A 24,288-nucleotide genomic window follows, 5' to 3' on the forward strand; every position below is an offset into this window, starting at 1 on the left:
TGTCCTCACAATCCCAAAAATGGACTCCGATCGAAATCGTCGTAAGGTGAGCGGTATGCATTGGTCTCATGACATGACATGACACAATGGTGCCACAAACTTATAATGCGCTGATATTCCTATGAAGCGTCATAGTCTGTCAAGGTATAACGAAGTGTCGTCTCGACGCTGTGATCGGCCGTGAGAGGGACTCCGAATAGTGGGTGCTGGAGGTAGTTGAACACATTACATCAGCAAAAACCCAAAAACCTCCGAAATGATTCCAGTGTTTGCAATATTCCACAAGCTTAGAAGTGATTGCGAACAATAATAATCGATGCCGAATAAGTTTCATATCGCAAACTATTGCAATCAGTCGATGAGCTTGCGCCCGATTGTAATCGAAGGATGCCGGCCCTAATAGTAATGAGAGACAAACTCCGGCCGTGCGCGTGGAACGCCCAGCGTCCGATCTCTCTCCTCTCGGCTCCGGTATTGACGGCGACTTGGAAGATATATGAACTTGCCAGGCTCACTTGTCTCGGTCTTCGTGACTTCGTCCTCCCTCCCTCCTAGAGACTGTTGAAGTTGTGGGCGTGCTTGGAATTCCATTGGCTGGATCACCCGGGCCTAATAGACTCATGCTTAAGGTAAGCAGTCAATGCGTGAGATATGTACCCGTAAGTCCTTTCCTCGTGGGATACGTCGCCCATGGTATGTTGCTTGTCATTTTGCTCTCCATTCTTGACCACAATGTGACCGCTCCAAGACTACTCCCCCAGGGCTCCCGCTACACATACCTGGTACGTCCTACACAGCCCTAGTAGACCGCCGGGGAGGAGAATCCGTTGACGTGCCACGTCAGAGTGCACCTGACTCGATCCCATTACATCACTGCACCCACACTAGTGTCGCACGCCTCCGATTTAGTACTACCTGGGTCCTGCACACTACTGCGTAACGTAGCACTATAAGTTATCAATTCAATCAAATATTTTTCCATATATCATTGTGCATACGGGTCGCGGCGGTCTACAACTATGTATACTATTAGTAGGATGAAGGACCAGATTTATCATCTGGCAAATGTAAGCTCTCGCAATCGCCGCAATCCAACCCAATCTAAAGAAGTGATTCTAGGGATTCCAATCGCTTGCAAACCACTTGCGGGAAGATTGTACGGTTTGCAACACCGCTCGACGTCACCACAATCGGTTCCGAGTACCGCAGTGGATTGTCGAAGATTGCGGCTCTCGCAATCACTCCCAAGCACTCCCACTCTTTTTTGCTTTTTGCTGATGTAGAATGGGCTGTAATCGTTAACCCATGCGCGACGTACTTACCCAGGAGTTCCGCCCTCGAGCACTTGCGCCGAGTTTGGTGTCAAACGTCACGAGCAGTTGTCTTCGTTTCCTGATAGATGGTACCCCAGGGAAGGAATGGCATTTGGTCAAACCGTACGATCACGATAATTCTAGCTTGAGAACCTACCTGACCCAATGAAAAGATACCGGCAATGTATCCCAGCATGTAGCTAGCGAGAGATGCCAGCCCAAGAATGGTCCCCGCCTTCCTCTCCTCTCCGCAGCAGTACTTCGTGCTCCATCTCAACGTTTGCAAGCTGAGGAGCGACGATTTCGAACTGTTACCTGGCATCGATGACAGACCGCCCCTCCTCTGGCCCTCCGGAGGTAGATGCCCTGGTGAGTCGTCCTCAGGTTGGATGGGAGGCTGACATCGAGCACGGATCCGTCTGGTCCCGGCGCGCGAATTGCAATCTTCACTCGGGTTCTACAGAACTTAGCCGACATCAGTATACAGATCGCAGTGAGCGTGTCCATGGACAACTGCATATCGTCCAAAACTCACCATCACTTGGCATGCAGGCGTACAACCCGCCGCTCGCACAGCTTGGGTAACAACTTTTTAACCTCTGCGTACAGAAGATCTTGATCCTCTCCTGGAGATGAGACTGGATAGAACGCGACCTCTTCGAGACTGCCAAAAGGCTCGCCTGAGAGAACCGGATCCAGTTCCTCAAGTGTGCGGTGCCCGAGATACGGCCAATTCTCGGGGTTGGTGGCAGGTTGCACCGCCAGTACCCACCGCCGAGTGTGAACTGAGCTGAACGCGATAGAGCGCACCCTCTTCGACGAGACATTCTGCAGCATCAGAGCTACACCCTTCCAATCGCCCTGGTATTTGGAACATGACTCGAACGTCAGGTATTGCAGTGCTGTGAACTCCACCAGAGGCAAATTGTCTGGCCAGTGATGTGTCACGCGAAGAGTTCGTCAGCGATTCGAACAATCAGGAGAGTAACGGGACATTGTACGTACTCGTACTCGCAACCTGAAAAGTGACACGTAGATTTGTGACCGACTGCCCAAGGGGAGTGAAGAATGCGACTGCAGTGTCCTGCAGCGAGCTAGCTATGCGAGGCCCGCCGCTGAACATCATCCAATACGTCAGCTCTTCGACAGCTGATCCACGCAGTGCCGACGTGAGCCACTTGAGGAGCGTCTCCGTGCTTCGCCAGGCGTCATAACGACGGTTTAGAGCGCATTTGATGTAGAGCTTGTGCAGCACTGGCCACCATGCCCGTGAACGGAGATTCGCCTGTTGGAACGGTTCCAGTGAGACTGTGGACCAGCTGGGGTCCTGTATACTGAGGGATGAAAGTAACGGGAGGACGGTGAGCATACGTCGGAGATCGTTGAACGAGGAAAAGCGACATCCGACGAGGGAAAGGGACGTGATGGTGCGGAACTGTGAGAGGAATAAAGGCCACTTGGCACAAGGCACCCGTACGGTCCAATCCATGCGCCGCAAGGTGAGTTCCCGCAAGCCCTGAAGTTTACCCGCAAACTCGATAGGGAACATACGAGTAGCGGAGCTGACAGAGCCTAAATAACCGAGGATGGTGAGGCTGCAGACGGAGCTAAGATACGCGCTCATTGTCTCCGAATGCAGGACCCTTTCGACGAGCAAAGCGTAGCTGAGCGAGTGGTCGATGACGATATCCCTGAATAGTTTGGTTCTACTCGCTGGCAGCCAGTCACGGCAGACCAGAGCGCACATCGCCAGTGTGTGCCGATGTTCTACAGCTGCGATGATGGTGTCCGTGATCTCTGGTGGAATATAACGAGGCATGATCTGCATAGGAATCCGACATATGTGTCACATCAGCACATCAGCACATGTCAACTAATAATTGCAATGCGCACCGTGCGAGAGTCAGAGGGATCAGCTCTGGAGGGGAGTGAAGACTCTTGACTCTAAGTACGAGAGGCTCAGGCTGCAGGCTCGAGATCAAGGGTCATTGGCACAAACACTTGATATAAAATATTTAAAAGAATCTTTCACGGCCTTATAGCTCAGTGGTAGAGCACACGATTGCAGATCGTGCGGTCCCGTGTTCGAACCACGGTGGGGCCTTAGCGTGTGTAGATATATGATTTTTCAATGATACTGAACAGTTTCTTTTCAGGAACCTCATTTTTGTATTTTGTTTTCGTGTTCACTAGCTGCTCAATGTCGCTCAACTCTTGCGGGGGGTCAGAGGGCAATCGTTGCGTTGCGCGAACACGCTTTTTCCTCCTCGATTTGCATGCCTCCTCAATTTTCAAGTGTCCTCCGGGTCCGAACGCCCCGCCCCGACAAGCAATCCGGTACCAGTTCAAATTGCGCCCATTGGCCCTCATGCTGGGCGGCGGCTCGCCAAAGGCATTGCTGGAGGCACTCGCCGTCTGTGTAGGAGACCACCGTTGGGGATCTTCAGGAGGCACGCACTGATGTCGTGGCAGAAGTTGTTACAATGACGACTGGGCTCGGTGCACGTCGAAGACCACAGTCACTCAGCCCCCACGGACTTGGATTTTTCTGCCAGAGCGACGAACCATAACACCACTGCCATCCCTAGGTTGTCGACTTCAAGCCGATCTTCCGCCACCGGCGCAGGTCCTACATATGTCGTTGCATAGTGAAGATACGTTCCATCCAGTGCGGCATTGCCAACAGTATAGGCACACTGATTAACAATGGGCATCAACGCCCGCCTGTCAGGAGACAATTCCAATGGTCGGTACGATCACGATGTTGGGCAAACGCCTCTGGAATCTCATATGCAGGGCCTGTCCGGCACCGTCACACGTTACAGTTGACGTACCTCGTCTTGTTTACTCTACCCTCGCACCATGCGAAGAGTCCGCCGACATTGGCTACTGCATGAGCAACGCCAACGATTGAAAGATGGGACAGAATTCTAACAATCCAGGGCGGGAGTTACTACGCGTGTCCAATAATAGCCCAGGTCAACCCGGTGAGCCTTCGGTTGATGAGCGCGCTGTAGTCTCATAGCCGAACTCCACTCAGGTTCACTACGGCTATTCTAGGGAAGAGGGTCCTAACGACGCTGCACTGCACTTGCATGCTTCGATAGCCTGTCATCAGCACACCGAGCCGCCCTCGAGGTGCGATAAATACCGCCGCCGGGCGGTCTCGCTCCCCACCTTTCCCCCTTCGAGGTCACCGTTGTCCCTTTCGTTCTCCCGGTTTCTTTCTCAACACTCGCTCAACATGGTCGCAGCAGGGCTGCTCATTCTCTCTTCGCTCCTTCCGCTCGCGCTGGGCCGGCCCAGCGCGGTGCACTCCGATTTCGTCGTCCGGGACCAGAAGAGCTCGGTGCCGCTCGGATTCAAGCCCGGCAGCATCGGCAACTTCATCCCACCTGGCATGCTCCGGTTGACCATCGCGATGCCTCAGAACAACGCCACGGGCCTGCAGGCTGCTCTCCTGGATGTCAGCAACCCCAGCAGCGAGAACTATGGCCACCACCTCTCGAAGTCCGAGGTATGTCCGCTCGCCCCGACACTTGCAGAATAACTGGCCCTTAACCCCCCTTGCAGGTCGAGCAGCTCGTTGCTCCCAAGCCCGAGACGGCCAAGGCAGTCAGCGACTGGCTGAGCAAGAACGGCATCTCGCCCGACAGCACCTCTGCGTCCGGCGACATGGTCACGATCAAGGTCCCCATGAACAAGGCGAACGCCTTGCTCAACGCGAACTTCACGACTTACACGCACGAGGCGTCCAACACGACCATGGTCCGGACGCTCGCCTACTCGCTCCCTGCAGACCTTCAGGAGCACGTCGCGTTCGTCTACCCGACCACCCAGTGCGTCCCGGTCTTCCCGGCCATGTGGCGCGAACGATAGCTCACCTGACGACGATTAGATTCATCCCACCTGCCAGTCGCAAGGCTGCTGTCAAGGTTATCCAGCCTCCCCGGTCGACGAAGCGCTCCAAGTCGAAGCGCGCCGACATCCCCTCGCAGTGCGCGCAGGTCATCACGCCACAGTGTCTGCAGGCGATCTACAACATCCCGCCTACGCCTGCGACGGCAGCTGGCAACAGCCTGGGTGTCAGCGGTTTCGGTGGCGAGGTTGCCAACCCGGATGACCTGAAGGTAAACTACGGATTCCGGGGATATTGCGCTCTGGGGTATCCGCTGACCATTTGCCATGCGTCCACAGGACTTCCTCTCCCAGGCGCGGCCTGATATCACCAACGGCACGTTCACCGTCCAATCAGTGGATGGTGGCACGGATGATGGTCAGGGCACGACCGAGGCGGTATGTCCATTGTGTTGCACTGCTTCTTGTGTCATCCCCAGTTGTTGATCATGTCTACGTTGCCAGAGTCTCGACATCCAGTACACCGTTGGCGTAGCAACGAACGTCCCAACCACGTTCATCTCGGTTGGCGACCAAACCCAAGATGGCGACCTGGAAGGCTTCCTGGACATCATCAACGCCCTCCTGAAGGAGGACAACCCCCCGCTCGTTCTCACGACCAGCTTCGGCTTCGACGAGGCGCCGTTCGCGGCGCAGGCGCAACAGGAGGCGGTGTAAGCACATCTTCCCCGCCTTTTGTCCGTGCAGTTGGAGGACTGACAGATCGCACCAGTACTCTTTGCAACGCGTACGCCCAACTCGGTGCCCGTGGCACGTCTGTCCTGTTTGCATCCGGTGATGGCGGTGTCTCTGGCCCGCAGGCCAACGACGCATGCGATGGTCAGCCCTTCTCCCCGACCTTCCCGTCCGGTTGCCCCTTGTAAGTGCATCCGCTTCTCTGCAGCTTCGCATCTTCGCCATCTGTCCATCCGCATTTGTGCTGACGCCCCTCGCCTTCGTCTCCGCAGCCTGACGTCCGTCGGAAGTACGCAAGGAATCAACCCCGAGACCGCCGCATCGTTCACCTCCGGCGGGTTCTCGAACATCTTCGCGCAGCCCGACTACCAAGCCGACGCCGTCGCGGGCTACCTCAAGACGCTTGGCGACACGAACGCAGGCCTGTTCAACCCCAAGGGCCGCGCGTTCCCCGACGTGTCCACGCAGGGTGTGCAGTTCGCGATCGAGGTCGCGGGCCAGCTCCAGGGCGTCGACGGCACGAGCGCGTCAAGCCCGACATTCGCGTCCGTCGTTGCGCTCCTCAACGATGCGCTTCTCAACGCCGGCAAGAGCCCGCTCGGGTTCTTGAACCCCATGCTGTACTCGCAGGGTGCCGCCGCGCTGAACGACATCACCTCTGGTAGCAACCCCGGCTGTGGCACCGACGGCTTCCCTGCTGTCGCGGGATGGGATGCGGTGCGTCGTCGTCATCTTCGTTCTCTTGTGTGGTGGTGCGGGTTGGCTGACGTGTGCCGCGTGCGGGAATAGGTCACTGGTCTTGGCACGCCCGACTTCCAGAAGCTGCTCACGCTCGTCACGGGCAGCGCTGCGAGCAGCAACAGCACGGGCGCGAGCAACTCGACGGCCACCGCGACCGACTCTTCCGCTGCGAGCGCGACGGACTCCGCCGCTGCGACTGCGACGGACTCTGCTGCCGCCACTGCTACGGACTCTGCTGCCGCGACCGCGACCGCGACTGACTCTGTTGCTGCCACCGACTCGGCCGCTGCGACTGCAACGGACTCTGCTGCTGCCACCGCCACCGCATCTGGCTCGAAGAAGCAGCAGAAGGGCCAGAAGGCAGACAAGCAGCAGCAGCAGGCCAAAGCGAAGCAGGCAAAGCAAAACGAGCAGGCGTAGAGTCGCGGACTCTCGACGCGTTCATGACTTCGGACTGGGACTTCCGTTGGAACCGAACTCTGGATGAGCTGTTCTGCGAGGATGCATTTTTGTATCGTATCATGTCGTTGAGTATTGAACTGGAGACCAACGGTGACCTCTTTCCCCCAAACCCCTCTCTCTGAGTCCACTGCCCCTGTATGCGCCCCATAAATTGCGGTGACACAGCAAGATGATATGCTGAGCTTGGTTGTCAGATTTCTGAATCTCGCGGTGGGTGAGTGGACAGTTCGTCGCTGCAAGAGTTGTGGCTTACGCCTTCTTGCCTTCGACGCCGCGTGGTGCCCACCCTCGTGGGATTTGCTTCAGTGAGCGAAAAGCGTGTTACTTACTTACTTACTTATCTGGCATTTTGCGCAGTAAGTGAGCGCGCAGCGGCAGACTCCGTGCCGTAAATGTGGCTGGAACTACTTGTGCGCTTCCGTCTCGATGCAACTCGACTCTGTCCACGACGTTAGCTCTTAGTACTGCAAGTAAGACACGACCTCTGTGGATTCTCTGACTTTCAAGGCTGACTTAACTTTCGGTACACAGATCTCGCTACCACAGGCGGCGTGGGATCATCCTCTCCGCTGCAGCTCTACCTCCGAAGCCTGAGCCTGCCATGGCGAAGAAGAAAGTCAAAGGGTCCAAAGACGCAGCCCCCGCCAAGGGTCAGTCAGACTCGGCGGCGGTGTGCATCCTGGACGACTTCCTCTTCCTTGGACCAGCCGCCGCGGCATCCAACGCAGCCTTCCTCACCTCGAACGCCATCTCCCACGTCATCTCGATTGGCCACGATCCCCCGACACGCCTCGAGCTGCGCATCCCTGACCCAAACAGCCTCGCTGGCAAGGCTGACGAACTGCAATACCACCGTCTCCGCCTGGTTGACTCCGCGGGCGCCTCTCCTGAAGAGTGCGTCAAGCAGGCGGCCGAGATCCTCGAGCGCTGTCGTGCACAGAAAAAACGCGTCCTGCTTCATTGCTCAGCCGGCATCTCGCGCTCGCCGACCATCATCGTCGCATACCTCATGCGCCACCACGGCATGACTCTGAAGGAGGCGCTGTACGCCGTCATCAGCGCGCGTCCTGCGGTCTCGCCCAATCCACACTTCATCGAGTGGTTAAGGGAGGAAGAGATACGTGTACACGGCGGAGAAGGGACGCTTGACGTGGACAGACTGCCGGCGAAGACCGCAGACCGCCTCGCGTTGGTGGAGCCAGCCAAGGAGGCGGCGGGATGACGAGTTGACATCGAGCACGGCGGAATGCAGGTACACTTCGCCACGACCTATCGCGTTCCTCATCGTTCCCCATTGACATGTAACCTGACTTCAGACAAGCACATCGTGCATGATTTCGTATCATACAGGCTCCCTTCCCTTCCCCTCAGCCTCCCCTCCCCGCACCAATGAGACCCGATGTATCACAGACCCGAGAATGACCCACGGGGGCCAGAGATCGTTGTGTACACCCCGTCGGCGGCTTGGTATGTCGGATGGACGACGATGAGAGTCTTCTCTGCGAGACGATGGGAAAGCGCGTGGCTGAAGCCAATGGTCATAAACCCAGCTCCTCCAAACAGCAACAGCGGACCACTCACACGCGATCGAGGTCAAGCGGTCCTTCGAGCTCGCCGACCTTGACACGGATGCAATCCATGGCCTAGCGAAGGTCAGACGATTATTCTGCAAGTCTAAGATGGGACTCGCAGCTGACTGACCTCGCCCCCAGTGCCTTTAAACTCGACGATCTCCGCAGAGGCGTAGTCCGGTGCGGCACATCTTCGAACTGGGGTGAAGTTCTCCTCCTTCAGCTCTTCTTTCGGGATGTGCAACGCGTCGGAGGGGGTTGTCATGGTGGTGCTCGAATGATAGGAGACTGGTCGAAAGTGTTCGATTGTAGGTTGGCTCCTATTTAGGTTCGATCCTTGACGAGCACAAGCGGATGGGCGCTTAACCTCGGAGAGCGTACCGGCATCCCTCGACTCACCACGGGCGGTCGACGGCCAGCGCAATAGGCAGCCAACATGCACCTCAGAGGGCGCTGACACGGTGCGTAGGTTCATGGCTGGCATGTGGAATGGATACCTGTGTACTCATGACCCCTTCCATTCACACTGTCGACAAGCTCCGGTGGAGAAATTACGTCTGCAGAAACGAGTTTGTGGATTCTTGACCTGAGTCTTCTAATGGTCTTGGTTCTCCTCTCCTCTCGAACGACACGGGGCGGTCACTGATTGGAACCATTGATGACAGACTCCTCCGGTCCGCAAGAGTCTCCGGCCAGAAGTCATGTATCGCGTAGAACACATGCCGCTACCACTCAGTAACTTCCTATAACCATAACACTACCATCTCTGATAAGGTTTCGCGGGGGACGGTAACACGTACTAGCACCAGGATCGGACGATCAAACCTCAACGAGGGGAAGCGAGTTCAATCCGACATACCGAATGGATGTTCATGCCCTCATGACCCCATTCATTCATGTCTACGGCGGTTCTAGGACTTCTATGGCGTTCGGTTCGATCCACTTTGTCGAATCTGTGGCGAAGACTCGGACGAGACCAACTAATTACGTGCACGTATGGAGAGGCGATGTTCTCGTACGTGGACGAGAGCTCATGATCATTCGAGTTGACAGGCTGAGTGTCCGCGGATCTGCGAACACCTGGAATAGAAGTTACATTGCGCAGGACGCCTACCGCAATGTGTTCAGAGACTTTCTATGCTCTTCGCACTACTCTCTTCATTGAACTTGTGAGTGCAGACACTTGAGTGCGAGGTGGGGACTGTGAATTGACGGTGTTGCCCAGGCTTTGTAGGGTGAGCAGATGTCCGTCTGCGAATAATCCCTCACGTCACATCCCCGTGTTCTTTGACGTCTACAGAAGTGCGCAATGGGACAGGACGACGGGAAGACCACTACAGGGGTCGGAACTTCGACCAGTGGAGCGTCTGGACGGTTCGCATGCCCAACTGAGTCCGGTACAAAGTGCCTATCCCCGTACCCTCTCGCTCAACGCCTCTGAGCCCATCACTTCCGCCCCTACCGTTCTCTCGTTGCAATGGCCGCTTCTCAGCTCAGAGATCCCTCCGGCAAGATCATCGACATCGGCGCGCCGAAGTACGCCAGTCGCGAATCGCAAGGTGTCTGGGCCAAGCCCGGCAGCTCGACGTTGCTCTGGAAGATCTACACCAACCAAGGGCCGTACACCAACGCCTACAACATGATCACCGCCGCCGACCGCGCCGGCCTCCCCGTCCCCGCATTCGCCTCCATCTTGGGATACAAGTTTCGCCCCGCTGCGACCGGCCTGTGGCTCGACGCGTACATCCTGCAGACCGTCGCCCAGACCGGCACCTTCTTCGCGATGAGCCAAGCGGGGAGGCAGACCGTGTGGAGGCAATGGTTGTACACGTTGAATCTCGTGTCAGACCGAGATGTGCTGAACAAGTGAGCGTGACGCCTGCAGACCGCAACGTATGTATGTGTCGCTGATGGTCGTACTAATACAGGGCTCTTGCTGCTGCGCAAGCAGCGACGAACGTCGGTCTCCGCGACCCGCAAGGCTTCCTCGAGAAGACCCGTCGCGAGCCTGTGGTGTTCATTGACATCCACACTGCCGCCCCTCCGTCAGCAGCCGCGCAGCAGATGCTCGAGCAAATCCAGGAGCGGATGAGGGCACCCGCAGTGTCCCAGTGAGGCTGTTAACGGTGAATTCCTACACGGCGTGCATCCGCTCACTGTATATGTACTTACTTCTCTTGCGCTAGGGCTCCTGTCGAACGGATGGGCACAGCTGGTGGCGTGGTTCACGGCAGTGCATGTAAAGTGTACCAGACTGCAGCGCGGAAAGAACGTTTATGACTCGATGGAGAAGTACGCGGCGGAGTTCGCGCCGTTTACCTCCACAAATCGCGGTGACGCAGCAAGATGATATGCTGAGCTCGATTGTCAGGTCTCTGAATCTCGCGGTGGGTGAGTGGACAGTTCGTCGCTGCAAGAGTTGTGGCTTACGCCTTATTGCCTTCGACGCCGCGTGGTGCTCACCCTCGTGGGACTTGCTATAGCGAGCGAAGAGCGTGTTACTTCGCGGTACTTAGTCAGTTCTCGCATGCTCACGATACCCGTTGACGGCGTGCGCTGGCCGCCACCGCCTCTATCCGCCCTCCGAGTGACTGGTACCGCGCGAAGCTGGTAACGCGAGCATGGCGGTCGTCTCGGGGATGCCGCGTCTGCGTTTCAAGAGATCCCAACTTCCAAGAGAAGTTGCCGGATGCAAATGTCGAAGATGGTAACCATCGACGTCGAGCCGTCGTCGACACTCTAAATGGCAAGTAAGCTATGCGGATCCTCGAGCGCAGTCTCGCGAGCGCGGGTTGAAGCATGAGAGAAAGGAGGTGAGTTGGACCCTCGGGCGCAAACAGCACCAAATGCCGCACGAGGGCAGTTACCTGTTTGGGGCCTCGAGTCTGGGGTTAGCTTCAAGTTTCATGGTGAAGCGGCAAAGGAGATTGCGCCCTTGCGGCAGCACAGTGTTTTATCCATATTCAGTACGCCGCGCCTTCAGATGAATTGCTACTTCGTCTCCATCACGGCAAGTGGCGGTGGTCACTGTACCATATGCATGGTATTCTTTCCATCTTTAAAGTCGCGAGTCAGTGTTACTGACAAACTCAGCTTGTCCGCCAAAGCTACCCAGGAGTCCGGTCGGGTTATATGTAGCTTGACGAATCGAGCCTCGGTATGTTTTGCGCTTGGCGATTTGCTCATTTGTTTCTGACGAATAAAACGCAGAAGCGCACAGGAACCATAACGACCGGGATTTGCAGCCTCGACATACATACAGTAGATGATCACGATCATCGCATGGGCGGAGGCTCGCCAAGCGAAAACTGCTCTGCCGCCTTCCGGCTCGGCGCCTCCCGCCTCGCCGTCCCCCGGGGACCTGTTTCTCGTGGAGCGTCGGAGGACAGCTTCGTCCTGCCGCCATTTTCTTGCAAGAGGTACGTCCACACAGCTTTGTACTCGCCTTAATGTTTTCTAACCATCGTACCATTGCACAGAACCAAGCTTGCCAGCCGCGATACACGCCTTTGAATCCGCAGCACGCTATTGCGCCCAGCCGGAGCTGCCGACCGTATGCCAAGCCCGGTGCCTAGCGGACGCTGCATGTCGGATGGACTGTGCAACCAGCGACGAAAGCTCGATCATATGCTCTTGATGCAGCTTGACGACAGTCGGAGGCCGCACATCAGGCATCCGTTAAATATCCCGTCCGCGCGCTGGTGAGCACCCACCTTTCGCCCTCGAGGTCACCCGTGGTCCCTTCGTTTCTCATCACTTTCCTTCCTTCCTTTCCTGTACCACCTCACAATGGTCGCAGCCGGTCTGCTCGTTCTCTCTCTCTTCTCTCTTGCCCTCGGCAGGCCCACCGCGGAGTCGCGCGATAATCTCCATGTCTTGCGTTCCCGCTCGGCCGCCCCGAGCGGATTCACCTGGCGTCAGAAGGCCAGTTCGGAGACCATGCTGAACCTCCGCATTGCCCTCGTTCAGAACAACGCCACTGGTGTGGAGTCGGCTCTTTACGATGTCAGCAACCCTTCCAGCGAGAACTACGGCCACCATCTGACGAAGGCTGAGGTACGATGCATACTGTGTGGGTCTTGGGGTGAGTCTCATCACGCGTGCAGGTCGAGGCGATGGTCGCTCCCACCGCGGAGAGTGTGGAGAAGGTCACGGCATGGCTGAGCAAGAACAACATCACCGCCAACAAGATCTCCCCTGCCGGCGACTGGTTGGGCATCAACGTGCCAGTCAGTCAGGCGAACGCTCTCCTCAACGCCGACTTCAGCGAGTACACGGTCGACAAGACCAACACCACTGCCGTCCGTACCCTGGCCTACTCCATCCCGGAGACGCTGAAGGATCACTTGGCGTTCATCTACCCGACCACGCAGTGAGTACTACCCTTTCCCCTTTCTCTTATGACGCTGTAATTGAGTGTCCAATTAGCTTCATTGAACCCGCCCAGAAGACGACCCCTTCGTTCCAGATCGTCGATCTCCCTCGCACCTCCCAGAGGCGCCGTTCCCGGCGTGCTTCTGTTCCTGCTGCTTGCGACCAGCAGATCACGCCCGAGTGCTTGCAGGCTCTTTACAATATCCCCACGACGCCTGCATCCGCCACCGGCAACAGTCTTGCTGTCAGCGGGTTCATCAACGAGATCCCCAACCAGGCCGATCTGGACGTGAGTACATCGGGTTTAATTGAGCCCCATTGAACAAGTGCCTGATCCGACATTCACAGGAATTCATGTCGGTGCTCCGTCCTGACTCTCCCACCGGTGCCTTCGACACTGTCTCCGTCGATCGCGGTCTGACTGACACCACCCAGCCGGGTACCGTTGAGGCTGTATGTATACTACTCAGTCCTCCGAGCTGCTTCGTCTCACTGATGATGCGTTATAGACCCTTGATATCCAGTACACGGTCGGCATCGCCACTAACGTGCCCACGACTTTCGTTTCAGTCGGTAACAGGAACCAGGACGGCGACCTCGGTGGTTTTCTCGACATCATCAACTTCCTCCTCGACCAGGACGCCCCGCCGCTCGTCCTCACCACTAGCTTCGGCTTCAACGAGGCTGGGTTTGAGCAAGAGCCCGACTTGGCAGTGTAAGCAGTCTCCCGAAATGCTGTGACTTGTTGCTCATGGATCTCTACAGGAGCCTGTGCACTGCTTACGGCCAACTCGGTGCCCGTGGCACGTCGATCCTCTTCGCTTCTGGGGACGGTGGTGTCTCGGGTTCTCAATCTAGCAACGCCTGCGACGGCCAGGCATTCGTGCCCACCTTCCCCTCTGGCTGCCCCTTGTATGTCTCCATTGATCTGTCTCTCTTCATCGCAACTCACGACCTTCGATTACAGCCTCACCTCCGTCGGCAGCACCCAGGGCATCACCGAGACGGCCGCTGACTTCTCCTCTGGGGGCTTCTCGAACATCTTCGCCCGCCCAAGCTACCAGGACGACGCAGTGGCAGCCTACCTCACTAAGCTCGGGAACACCAACGCCGGCCTCTTCAACACGCAGGGCCGCGCATTCCCCGACGTCTCCGCGCAGGGTGTCAACTTTGTCGTCGACGTCGGTGGCCAGGGCCAGGGGGTCTCCGGCACGAGCGCCTCGAGCCCAACGTTCGCGTCCGTCGTCGCGCTCCTCAATGACGAGCTCCTCAACGCCGGCAAGAGCCCCCTCGGGTTCCTCAATCCACTCCTGTACTCGACCGGCGCCGCCGCGCTCAACGACGTCACCACGGGCAGCAACCCCGGCTGCGGCACCGACGGCTTCCCCGCCGTCGAGGGCTGGGACCCCGTTACGGGGCTCGGCACGCCCGACTTTGCGAAGCTGTTGACTCTCGTTACGGGCAGTGCTGCCAGTAGCACGAGCAACTCGACCGACGCGTCCGTTAGCACTGTCGCGGCTACTGCAGCGGCGAGCGCGACGGCGACGACGGGCAAGAAGCACCACCATAAGAACAAGAACTGAGTGGGCTTTGCTGTTCGAGTCGGAGGGCGCTGGGTTCTTCTGGGATGCTGCTCTTTACTATCGCTTCTTTCTTTTGGGTGTACTAGTGTAGGCGACAAAGCGGAAATATGGGAGCAAAGGCCACCACGGATTTTGACCTCGAACTCTATGATATGTTGTGTGATTTCGGTGTGAACTTCAACTTGCCTGCTTTTCTTGCTCCTGGTCGGCCTTTTTCATTGAGGAGCGCCCGTAGAGGAAATGCCGGTTCCCGTCAATAGTACCAGAGTCTCGATTAAGTATTATTATCATACGATTCTCACCCCGGCCCAGCATGCTGTGCACTGGCACAATTCTTCCTCTGACGTGCACCACCGTACGCACTCAGTCATACCCAGGATCATGCCCAAGTCTTGCGTCGGCAGAGAAGTCTACATGGTCAGTGTTCCGCCAAGTTGTGTATGTGTACTCTACACGTTTCAAATCCAGCTCATCGATGTAAATCTTCAACAGCTGCTGTTCCGATGCGGTTACTAGACACCAGCACTGCACGATTTTGTCATATCGACAATGCGAAACAAGCCGTCTACGCTATCCTCTCGCATGTCTGGGACCATATCGACGGCGAGCAGTCTCTGCAGGTGAGCCCGCTCGGCGCCGATGTATGATCAGGTGGCAGCCAGCGCACTGAGAACGCATTCCACAGGACATCCTAGAGATCCATGAATACACCCAACGCAACCCTCGAGACATCGTCACGGAAACAGATGAAGCCTGTCCGGCGGCCCTGACCATCCTGTCTGCCAAGATCAGAGACTGCTGCGTCTTCGCCCGTGTGAATGGGTACCGCTACGCCTGGGTCGACACGTGCTGCATCGACAGGACGAGCAGCGCCGAGCTCTCAGAGGCGATCAACTCGATGTACGAGTGGTACTCGCAAGCCGCGATCTGCTACGCTTTCCTCGAGGACGTGGACGACAGCGAGAACCCGCGAGCTGTGAACTCGCGCTTCCGAAGGAGCAAGTGGTTCCGGCGCGGCTGGACGCTGCAGGAGCTCATAGCTCCCGCTGAGGTGCTTTTCCTCTCCAGAGACTGGCAGATCCTGGGCACGAAGGACACGCTCGCGGATGTCATCGAGGAGATCACCGGCATCGATCGCGATGTCCTCACACACAGACAAGCTCTCGATGCAGTCAGTGTTGCTCGGCGGATGTCTTGGGCGGCGAGACGAGAGACTACTCGTGAAGAGGATGAGGCATACTCGCTCATGGGTATCTTCGGCGTTCACATGCCCACCATCTACGGCGAGGGCCGCAAAGCCTTCGTGCGGCTCCAGCGGGAGATCCTGGAGCACTGTCCGGATCAGAGCATCTTCGCCTGGGGACATATCTTCCCAGACCACACCATGATCAATGCGGGCTTCCAGATCTATACCGGGTCGTGGCAACCCGTCTCCCCTCCCACTGAGAACTCGTGCCTGTTCGCCTCCTCCCCTGCGGCGTTCGCAGACTCTGCAGACATCACTCCTATTCCGCTCGAGATCTTCTCGCAAAGGATCTGTCTTCTCCTCACGCCCCCTCACTACACAGTTACAAGCTATGGCGTGCACGTGCAGTTCCCGGTCCTTGTGAACAGCGGTGCAAGGATGTTCACACTTGCGGTTCTTGCGTGCCAAGACGCCTCCGGACACCTTGTCGCTCTCATGATGCACCCAGTACCCGATATGAACCAACACACTATCGGAAACCGACTCCTACTCCTCGATAGAGAGGGTAGCCCCGGTCGCTTCGAGGAAGGACAGGTGGACGAGGATGACGATCCTAACGTTTGGCAGCACGAGGGTCTCTACTATCGGTGCACGACTATCCTACCAGAGACCGTCCCCTTGCTTCGGGCCCCGCACGCGCCGTCGCAGCATGGCTCCTTCGCGCATGGCCCCACCTTCCTCCTCGGCGACTTCTATATCCCATCTCACAGGCACTTGACCGCGGTTCCTCGACGTGACTCCGCCCAGGCCGATTCGACCACATCCGGTGCATTCAGCATAGCTGGGCCTTGCCAGATTACCTTTCCACGGTGGCTACCTTCCCAACTGGCGGAATTCGGATACCAGGTCCTCCTTCCAAGAGCACCTCGTGGCCCGCGCCCTCTCACGGGCTCATCCCTCACCCTTGATTGGAATGGCTCGTGGTTCCGGGTCATCACGGTCACGAATGGTAGCACAACGATCGACATCCATCTCCTGCTGTGTCCTCATCATCACGAATCCGACCGCCCTCCTGTACACGCCACTGTCACATTCCATGACGAGCCCAGTCCCTTCCATCGCAGTGCGTTCCGTCAGGCGCCTTCATGCGACGTCGAGCACGTCGACTGCTGGAACAACGCCTCCAAGTCATTTTACGACTGCGCTCGAGGCACCTCCGTCCGCTTGACGTTTAGCCGGGTGGCCCTTGGGGGCCGCGACGGATCATTGGGCTCCGCATCAGCTGGCCAGGGGGACGCGGTATACGGTGTGCTTATTGACGTCGGCGAGCTGGGCGTGATGGATGGAAGGGTCATGCCCCCAGTGGGCTCTCGGAGGCCGGTCTTGCTCGAGCGGGAATGGGAGTGGAAGGGTGTGGAGTACTGGGATGACGAGCCTGAGGATGCAAATGACTCGGACTCCGACAATGGCGTGGGCGATGACGATGGCATCAGCATGGTGGAGGAGCACCCGGTGAACTTTGTTTCTGTGCGCTTCGTCGGAGACGACTCTGCGGAAAAATGACCTCTCATCCTAGAGTGGCGAGCTAGAATATATTGATGCTACTACTGATGATTGTGGCCAACGTCCACATTGCAACATGTGATAGTACAGCAACAGAAGTCCGGAGGGCACCGTTCTCCGCATTTTGACTGGAGCGGACGACGCCTCCTGTGACAACATCAAGAAGCTTGCTGAAGTCCGGTGTGCCCAGCCCGGTAACCTATACATATGTCTGGGTATGAGGCAGGGAGATGAACGTGTAGAAGCAAGAAGTCTTACCGGGTCCCAACCAACATCAGCAGGAAAGCCATCCGTCCCACATCCGGGATTGTTACCGGAGGTGATGTCCGTGAACGTCGCAGCACCCGTCGAGGAGTACAGCAATGGATTCAAGAAGCCAAGCTTGGACTTCCCAGCCGCCAGTAATCTGTCATTGAGCAGGGCGATGATACTAGCAAAAGTCGGCGCGGCCATGCTCGTCCCGAACGCGGAACTGTACTCCCCAGCGAAGTTGATGAGGAAGTTGACGCCATGCACGGACACGTCTGGGAACGCGCGACCGGAGGCGTTGTATCGTCCCGCGTTTGTCGACCCCAATCTTTGAATGTAAGCGTCGGCAGCTGCATTTTGATAAGACGGGCGGTGGAAGATGTTGGAGAACCCACCGGAGCTGGAGGTCCACGCCACCTCCGGCTCGAGCCCTTGGGTTGCACCTACAGATGTGACGCTGGCCATAGGTTAGGTGGATTGTGACGACGGATAGGGGATGGACTCACTACGGACACGTAGAGGGAAATGTTGGGACGAACGGCTTGTCGTCGCAGTCTGCAGCACCCTGCAAGAAGCCTCCAGCAACGCCCGAATCGCCCGCCGCGAAGATCACAGATGTCCCCATCGCTCCGAGGCGTGCATACATACTACACAATGTGCTACACACGGAGAGCATGCAGTCAGCAGGCGATGAGGCGGAAGACCGCTCGGAACAAAACTTACCTAGCGAAGCTCGCGAGGTCTTCAGTCTCCTGGAAGACATAGCTCGTGGTGAGAACCGACGGGAGCTGATCTTGGTCCTGCTTGAGTAGATATTGTAGTTCGTTGATCAGGTCATCTGTAGTGACTCCAGCCCCGGCTTTGTCCACTTTCAGGTATGTTATCGGTACGTTGGTGGCCAGCCCAACTGTAATCTGGGTGTCCGAGTTCTGTGGATTATGTTGAGCATCACAAGATGTCTGACGGCCCCATAGAAAGAAGGTGAACTCACAGCCTCGAACGTGCCAGCACCATCGTTTGGTGCACCCTCGATAGACAGCACTCGGAAGTTCGGGTCTTTGATGTCGGTCCGGAATTGAGAGAGGTATCCCTTCGAACGGGTTACTCAAGACGCTGCCGAGACTCGAGGGAAGGGATACTCACCTTCAGATCGTCAATGTTGGCAATTTCGTCGCCGTACCCGCTGATGTATAGACTATTATTCGGGGCTGTAGCAGGGTCGGTAGGGATGTTGTACATGCTCTGTAAACATGAAGGGCTGATCGACTCCATGCAGGTCGACGGTGGGCCTGTTTGTCTGGTAGCTAACTGATCTATCGGGGACGCGCCCCGGCGGGAGCGTATCGGTGGAAGAAACCTGGAGCAGTCAACTCTAAAAGAGCACAACGAGTATAAGAATAGTCGCCACTCACTGCGTGGTTGGGTGAATTAGTGTGATGTGTTCGTGTAGATATTCAGGTACAGCGTAGGATAGTGTTCGGATTGTGGTCGTGTTCGTAGGCTCATGAATGTAGGTCGTGAAGTCGGCGTCGAGTAGTCTATTAGCCTGTTCTAGTCGTATGTTGAACTGTAACATGTCACCAGAGTGTGTGGCGGGAGTGTAAGCGAGACCATTCGCATCCAGCCACTGAGTCACCGCCTGTATACTCTCGGGCTGAGGGGCAGTGTACCGCCCAATCTGTCGGCATACATTGTGAGGCTCGAGATCTCCAGATGTAGATAGAGCTCACCTCTTTGGCCGAGAGGTGGCGACCATAGTTCTTGCTGGTAGGATCGCTGACGTCTAGCAGAGCCGTGTACAGGCCGCTCTCGTTCACTTGTGGCATAGCGATGGTGAGGCGCATCTCCTGGTCGGGATGTGGCGCGATGCGGTGTGGCGCATAATCTGGAGGCAGGGAAGAGAGACGGCGATGAAGACGCTGAATATTGTGTGCGACACCGAGGACACATCTCGAAACCTGCAAGATAACCAGGATGAGGGGGACGGTCGTGAGCATGGGTGGGACGGCTTGGCTCCAAGGCCTGACGGGAGCTCTTGTAATGCAGCCCTCGGCACCGGCACGTCACTCAGTGGCAACATATACGCATTTGACCGTGGTCGCAGCCAGGCGCCATAAGAACTGCGGCGCGAGGTATGATCCTAGGAATATCGACTTCGGCGTTAGCGAAGTCCAGAAACCTAGCATGCCGGTGGCCTGAATCTCCACGCTGCATGGAACGCCCGCCCCGATATGAGCGACGTCGGACAATCGCACCTGCATAGTACTGACGCTCTATGAGTTATGTCTGCAATGTGGCAAACGACATGATGACGTACTACCTATGCGCTGCTACGGCGCGCTGAAGCGGTGAACCTTGAGTGGCTCGGCCTCACGAGGGGAGGCGATGATGGATTCTTCAAGCGCGCAGGGAGTCACTGAAGCCTGCACGACACTAATGCCGTGAGAGTGTGTCGAGGTCAGGTCGGCTTGAGGAAGTAAGGTACAATGAGGACTTCCCTGCTCTTCCCTACCACAACGTTGTCGCGTACTAGCCTGAGAGACGCTCGGTTGAATCTTGAGCGTAGCTCTCGTGCCTTGCGCGATGTCTCCGCAGGTATGGATGTATCCCGGAGTCAGATAGATTGGCCCTTGTGACAACGTCAGATCTAGAGGCGCCGCGACGACCTAACCGTCGGCCAGTTGATATAGTACCACTGAACCTGTGTCAGTGATTTATCCATACTGTGAACACGCGATACATACTGTCACTGCTTGCATTGCACCACATGAGGACGATGTCATCTAACCGGACAAAAGTTTGGCTGCGGCCTCAGATCGCCGTCTTGCAGAAGCAGCGGCCGTACTGTAGGAGTGGTTATGGGCAATAATCCCGTATTGCAGTGGTCGCTCCTACTGACGAGGGGATGCTGACAGCAACATGGAAGGGGCCCGGCCTCGTACCACCGCCTGAGTTCTGTAGCATGTGGTTGTAAGGATCCAAGAGATGCCATGGAGAAGACGAATCGGAATTCCGTCCTGATGATAGAATGCATGTAAGGGCAGGCCAGAGTTTAATACGATCCGGAGAACCCAGTACTCTTTCAAGTCAGACACGAGGGTTTGAGCGGCCAACTCGTTCTTCTTCCGACTCTGACATCGGAGCCTCACCGGGGGGGGGAAGCGCGCGAGCCGTGTACACAACAAGATACTCGCCCGGTCAACAAGAAAAGCCTCAAGACGGAAGAAACTTAGCTTCAGAAGCGTAGAGCAAAGAGGAGTTCAGGAGGGGTCATGGAAGAAGGCAAGCTGGAAGACTGCGGGGCGAATCGGAGGCTGGGCGCCTATTTTGTTCGTTCCTCTTTAGAGTCCATGTACAGCTTGGCTTGCAAGCCACAAGATCTCAAGCAGAATCCTATCTATGAGTTGATCTAGATGCTGTAAGTACATATTAGAGGTTTGCTTTGCTAATGCACTCTACAGCATAAGTCCGTATATGAGTCCGAACGACAACCCAAATGTCCATGCAAAAACCAGCAGGGGGCTGATAACCCAAGTCCGTGTCGCCCCATTCTGAGCGTTCCGAGCAACGTTCGCGCCTGCCACAACATCGAGCAACTTGTCAAAGTCCGGAGTACCCAACCCAGATACCTGGCAACCCATGCCATTAGACGTTATACTATGTATTGCCGCAAGAGCACAGAGAGGTCGAACTCACCGGATCCCATCCCACATCAGCAGGAAACCCATCCGTCCCGCAGCCCGGATTACTGCCAGACGTGACGTCTGTAAACGCCCCAGCGCCCCTCGAGTACAGCAGCGGGTTCAGGAACCCGAGCGGCGCCTTGCCCACGTTCAGCAGCCGGTCATTCAGCAGCGCAACGAGGCTCGCAAACGCCGGCGTGGACGTGCTCGTCCCGTACGCGTAAGCGAAGTCGCCGCCGAGGTTGTATAGGTAGTCGACGCCGTGCGCGGACACGTCGGGATACGCGCGTCCAGCCGCGTTGTACCGCCCGCTGTATGCTGCGAGGGTGCCTCGATCGAGGTAGGTTTGGACCGCACCGTCTTGGTAAGACGGGCGGGGGAAGAAGTTGGAGAAGCCCCCAGAAGTGAATGATGCTGCGACTGGCGGGTTGATGCCCTCCGTAGCTCCCACGGATGTCACGCTATGACAAAGAGAACATGGACATGAGCACGAGGGCAAAGGTACCAGTCAGATCAGAGACTCACTATGGGCATGTGGACGGGAACGTGGGCACGAAAGGCTTATCCTCGCACGATGCGGGATCGTCGAGAAAGCCTCCTGCGACTCCACAGTCCCCCGAGGAGAAGATGACCGAGGTCCCGCGTGCACCGAGCTGCGCATACGCGTTGCATATTGATCTGCATATTATGTTGAGTGTGCGATCGCGCGGAGAATCAAGACGTACTCACTGAGCAAGCTCCTTCCCGACATCTTCCTCCGTGAACAAGTAACTTGTCGTCAGGACAAGGGGCGCCTCGTCCTGTGCGAGCAAGAAGTCAACCATGTCAATGAGGTCCTCCAGGATGATGCCGCGAGACTTGTTGGCACTCGTCAACAATGTGGCTGGGACGCCTGTCGCCAATCCGACAGAATACTGGATGTCAAAGTCCTTTATGTGGAGTGAGCGGAAAGAAAAAGACGGGATCAGTCGAAGTTTCGTACCGCCTCGTCCGTCCCCTTGCTAGTGTCCACTTTGCTTCCATCGATAGGTATCGTGTTGAACGAGTTGTGTTCAATGTCTGGCCGAAGCTGATGTAGGAACTCCTGTGGAGGCATGCCACGCCTCTCAGTAAGCATACTGATGCAGACCACCTTTTCAAAGCCTCGCACCTGGAGGTCGCTTGTGCTTGCAACTTGCCCACCGAGTCCAGTGACGTATAGACTGTTGTTCTGCGCAGTAGCAGGTGCGCTAGGGATGTTGTACATTGTTTGAAGGCATTGTGGGGTCATCGTATCTTCACAGGAGGAGGCACCCGCGTCCCGCCTGGTACGCCGTGTCCGGCTATTACTCGAGTGAAACATCGCCTGCTTCGTAGGGGGTATGAACCTAACATATGAACGTGAACGTGGTAAGTGTCAAATCATGGAGTCAGATCCGAAGAACGGGAACACGTACTGTGTTGTGGGATATACATAGTTGATATGTTCGTGCAGATGCCCAGGTACCGCGTATGACAGGGTACGCAGCATCGTAGTCTTCGTGTCTTCGTGCATATACATCGTGAAATTCGCGCCAAATAGCGCGTTAGCATGTGCGGTCGGCACCCGGAGGTGCAGCATGTCGCCAGACGCGGACGTTCCTGCCGGATTGACGCCCTTGCTGTTCAGCCACTCCGTGACAGCCTTGACGCTCTCAGGAACAGGCGCGACGAGCTGCTCGACCTGACAGGCCATAGACGCGTTAGCCAGTCAATCTGGAGGGGAGTGTTGAGAACCACGCACCTCTGCCTTGGAGAGATGCCTGCCGTAGTTGGGGTGATCGGGATCGCTAACCTCCAACAATGCAGCGTGCAACCCGCTGACATTGCTCTGAGGGAGAGCGATCGTGAGATGCACGAGCTCATCCGGGAGCACCGCGAGAGTTCGAGGAACGAAACCCTTGGGTGCCGCAGGCAGCTCGCTGCGGATAACCAACTCCGAATCGCCAACCGAACCAGGCAGACTGTTCACCGCCGAAGCAAGGGAGAGAAAGAAGGGCAGAGCAGCGAACCTCATGAGGGTCGTGCAACAGACATCGCACCGCGAGGGACGGGGCGGAAGAACCCTGCATGGTCTTAGCACCCCGCATATTATACGGCCGTGTTCACATTCGAACCTGCCAGCGCCAAGCCAGGGACTGAACTTTCAAGCGCATAATCCACCCTTGCCCCGAGGCCGGCAAATGGGCGGCGCAATGTGTGAATTGATACGCCTCCGAGCCGGGACGCACTGGAGGCACAGCTTCCTGAGCGAACCGCCGGGACCGCCTCGCTTTGCCGAGGTCGACATAGTCGTGTTGTTATCGTGGCCTGGGATGATGGAAGCTGAGAAGTCTGCGGTCTACCTGCGGCGGACGGCCCTGTGAAGCCAGGTGGGACCTCGGTCTGCCATGCCCGCCACAGGCGCTACTATGGCGCAGGGCTAGAACTTCGAAGGATGATGTGCTAAATACTACCTCAAAGTCAAAATTCCCATGTTGCCTATGTATGATAAGGACCGTCTTTTCTCCTGGCGACATGTATCAGCGACGGGGAAACCGAATGCGCTTTGTGGGCGCATGTAGGTCCCAAACTGGTCCATGAGGCCTCAGCTTGCACAGCACCGAGGCTGAAGTTGGAAACGACGGACAATTGGGACGTTATGCTGTCATGACGGCTTGACGTATGCAGCAAGAGGATGAATAGGCTTGGTGCGTATGGATAGGTCAGTGGACCAAGCATCGATCCGAGTGGATGCGAGTGGTTCGGACGGCTAGTAATGGAAACTACATACCTTAGTTGACACGCTGAAGAAGGTCGAGAAGTTATGCATCTTCAATTTCAAGACTAGAAGTCCCGCAATGCAGCCGCGCATGGACTGCGCCCTCTCCGGACTATCGATAGCGCTTGAGGGGACATCTTCTCGGAGGCGACAGCACGGAATGAGCATGTTGCGATCGATCGAGCCGCACT

At 56.7% G+C, this 24,288-nt stretch overlaps 9 protein-coding genes and 1 non-coding gene across 10 annotated transcripts; 6 read left to right on the forward strand and 4 right to left on the reverse strand.

Annotated features, from left to right (window-relative positions):
* Positions 1-1,000: 1,000 nt before the first annotated feature.
* On the reverse strand, positions 1,001-1,948 carry L226DRAFT_534456 (uncharacterized protein). Its single transcript, XM_067680675.1, has 3 exons — positions 1,849-1,948; positions 1,471-1,778; positions 1,001-1,392 (listed from the first exon to the last, which is right to left on the reverse strand). Exons 2-3 carry the CDS (start codon positions 1,633-1,635, stop codon positions 1,363-1,365), a joined length of 195 nt encoding a protein of 64 aa, XP_067536114.1. The 5' UTR covers positions 1,636-1,778; positions 1,849-1,948; the 3' UTR covers positions 1,001-1,362.
* Positions 1,748-3,252, reverse strand: L226DRAFT_47778 (uncharacterized protein). The gene is made up of 4 exons (XM_067676769.1): positions 3,207-3,252; positions 2,319-3,135; positions 1,849-2,242; positions 1,748-1,778 (listed from the first exon to the last, which is right to left on the reverse strand). Exons 2-3 carry the CDS (start codon positions 3,130-3,132, stop codon positions 1,851-1,853), a joined length of 1,206 nt encoding a protein of 401 aa, XP_067536115.1. The 5' UTR covers positions 3,133-3,135; positions 3,207-3,252; the 3' UTR covers positions 1,748-1,778; positions 1,849-1,850.
* Positions 3,253-3,345: 93 nt separating this feature from the next.
* Positions 3,346-3,417, forward strand: L226DRAFT_t110. Its single transcript has one exon. It is a non-coding gene; the product is annotated as a tRNA-Cys (tRNA).
* A 1,140-nt stretch (positions 3,418-4,557) lies between these two features.
* Positions 4,558-7,067, forward strand: L226DRAFT_545401 (subtilisin-like protein; the record flags this gene model as incomplete). The annotated part of the gene is made up of 8 exons (XM_067682341.1): positions 4,558-4,830; positions 4,887-5,152; positions 5,212-5,443; positions 5,511-5,609; positions 5,676-5,884; positions 5,944-6,090; positions 6,179-6,674; positions 6,696-7,067. The coding sequence occupies 8 exons, from the start codon at positions 4,558-4,560 to the stop codon at positions 7,065-7,067; spliced, it is 2,094 nt and encodes a 697-aa protein (XP_067536116.1).
* Positions 7,068-7,463: 396 nt separating this feature from the next.
* On the forward strand, positions 7,464-8,458 carry L226DRAFT_48047 (phosphatases II). Its single transcript, XM_067676886.1, has 2 exons — positions 7,464-7,579; positions 7,641-8,458. The coding sequence occupies exon 2, from the start codon at positions 7,711-7,713 to the stop codon at positions 8,329-8,331; it is 621 nt and encodes a 206-aa protein (XP_067536117.1). The 5' UTR covers positions 7,464-7,579; positions 7,641-7,710; the 3' UTR covers positions 8,332-8,458.
* A 1,699-nt stretch (positions 8,459-10,157) lies between these two features.
* Positions 10,158-10,795, forward strand: L226DRAFT_522703 (uncharacterized protein; the record flags this gene model as incomplete). Its single annotated transcript, XM_067678777.1, has 2 exons — positions 10,158-10,546; positions 10,609-10,795. 2 exons carry the CDS (start codon positions 10,158-10,160, stop codon positions 10,793-10,795), a joined length of 576 nt encoding a protein of 191 aa, XP_067536118.1.
* A 1,502-nt stretch (positions 10,796-12,297) lies between these two features.
* L226DRAFT_507407 (subtilisin-like protein) lies at positions 12,298-14,941 on the forward strand. The gene is made up of 7 exons (XM_067678127.1): positions 12,298-12,736; positions 12,787-13,052; positions 13,109-13,343; positions 13,403-13,507; positions 13,564-13,769; positions 13,820-13,966; positions 14,022-14,941. The coding sequence occupies exons 1-7, from the start codon at positions 12,470-12,472 to the stop codon at positions 14,635-14,637; spliced, it is 1,842 nt and encodes a 613-aa protein (XP_067536119.1). The 5' UTR covers positions 12,298-12,469; the 3' UTR covers positions 14,638-14,941.
* A 199-nt stretch (positions 14,942-15,140) lies between these two features.
* Positions 15,141-15,997, forward strand: L226DRAFT_425220 (HET-domain-containing protein; the record flags this gene model as incomplete). Its single annotated transcript, XM_067674632.1, has 2 exons — positions 15,141-15,257; positions 15,323-15,997. Coding segments are annotated over 2 exons (792 nt in total), but the record flags the coding sequence as incomplete, so codon positions are not given.
* A 1,395-nt stretch (positions 15,998-17,392) lies between these two features.
* On the reverse strand, positions 17,393-20,070 carry L226DRAFT_534464 (subtilisin-like protein). The gene is made up of 9 exons (XM_067680676.1): positions 19,953-20,070; positions 19,366-19,900; positions 19,048-19,313; positions 18,779-18,992; positions 18,627-18,725; positions 18,359-18,564; positions 18,142-18,294; positions 17,645-18,092; positions 17,393-17,585 (listed from the first exon to the last, which is right to left on the reverse strand). Exons 2-9 carry the CDS (start codon positions 19,630-19,632, stop codon positions 17,409-17,411), a joined length of 1,830 nt encoding a protein of 609 aa, XP_067536121.1. The 5' UTR covers positions 19,633-19,900; positions 19,953-20,070; the 3' UTR covers positions 17,393-17,408.
* An 861-nt stretch (positions 20,071-20,931) lies between these two features.
* L226DRAFT_534466 (subtilisin-like protein) lies at positions 20,932-23,819 on the reverse strand. Its single transcript, XM_067680677.1, has 8 exons — positions 23,081-23,819; positions 22,755-23,020; positions 22,469-22,685; positions 22,301-22,402; positions 22,048-22,247; positions 21,844-21,996; positions 21,332-21,779; positions 20,932-21,264 (listed from the first exon to the last, which is right to left on the reverse strand). Exons 1-8 carry the CDS (start codon positions 23,351-23,353, stop codon positions 21,091-21,093), a joined length of 1,833 nt encoding a protein of 610 aa, XP_067536122.1. The 5' UTR covers positions 23,354-23,819; the 3' UTR covers positions 20,932-21,090.
* Positions 23,820-24,288: the final 469 nt, after the last annotated feature.

Source organism: Lentinus tigrinus (assembly GCF_003813185.1).
Source record: "Lentinus tigrinus ALCF2SS1-7 unplaced genomic scaffold L226scaffold_10, whole genome shotgun sequence".
Classification (NCBI taxonomy): Eukaryota; Fungi; Basidiomycota; class Agaricomycetes; order Polyporales; family Polyporaceae; genus Lentinus; species Lentinus tigrinus.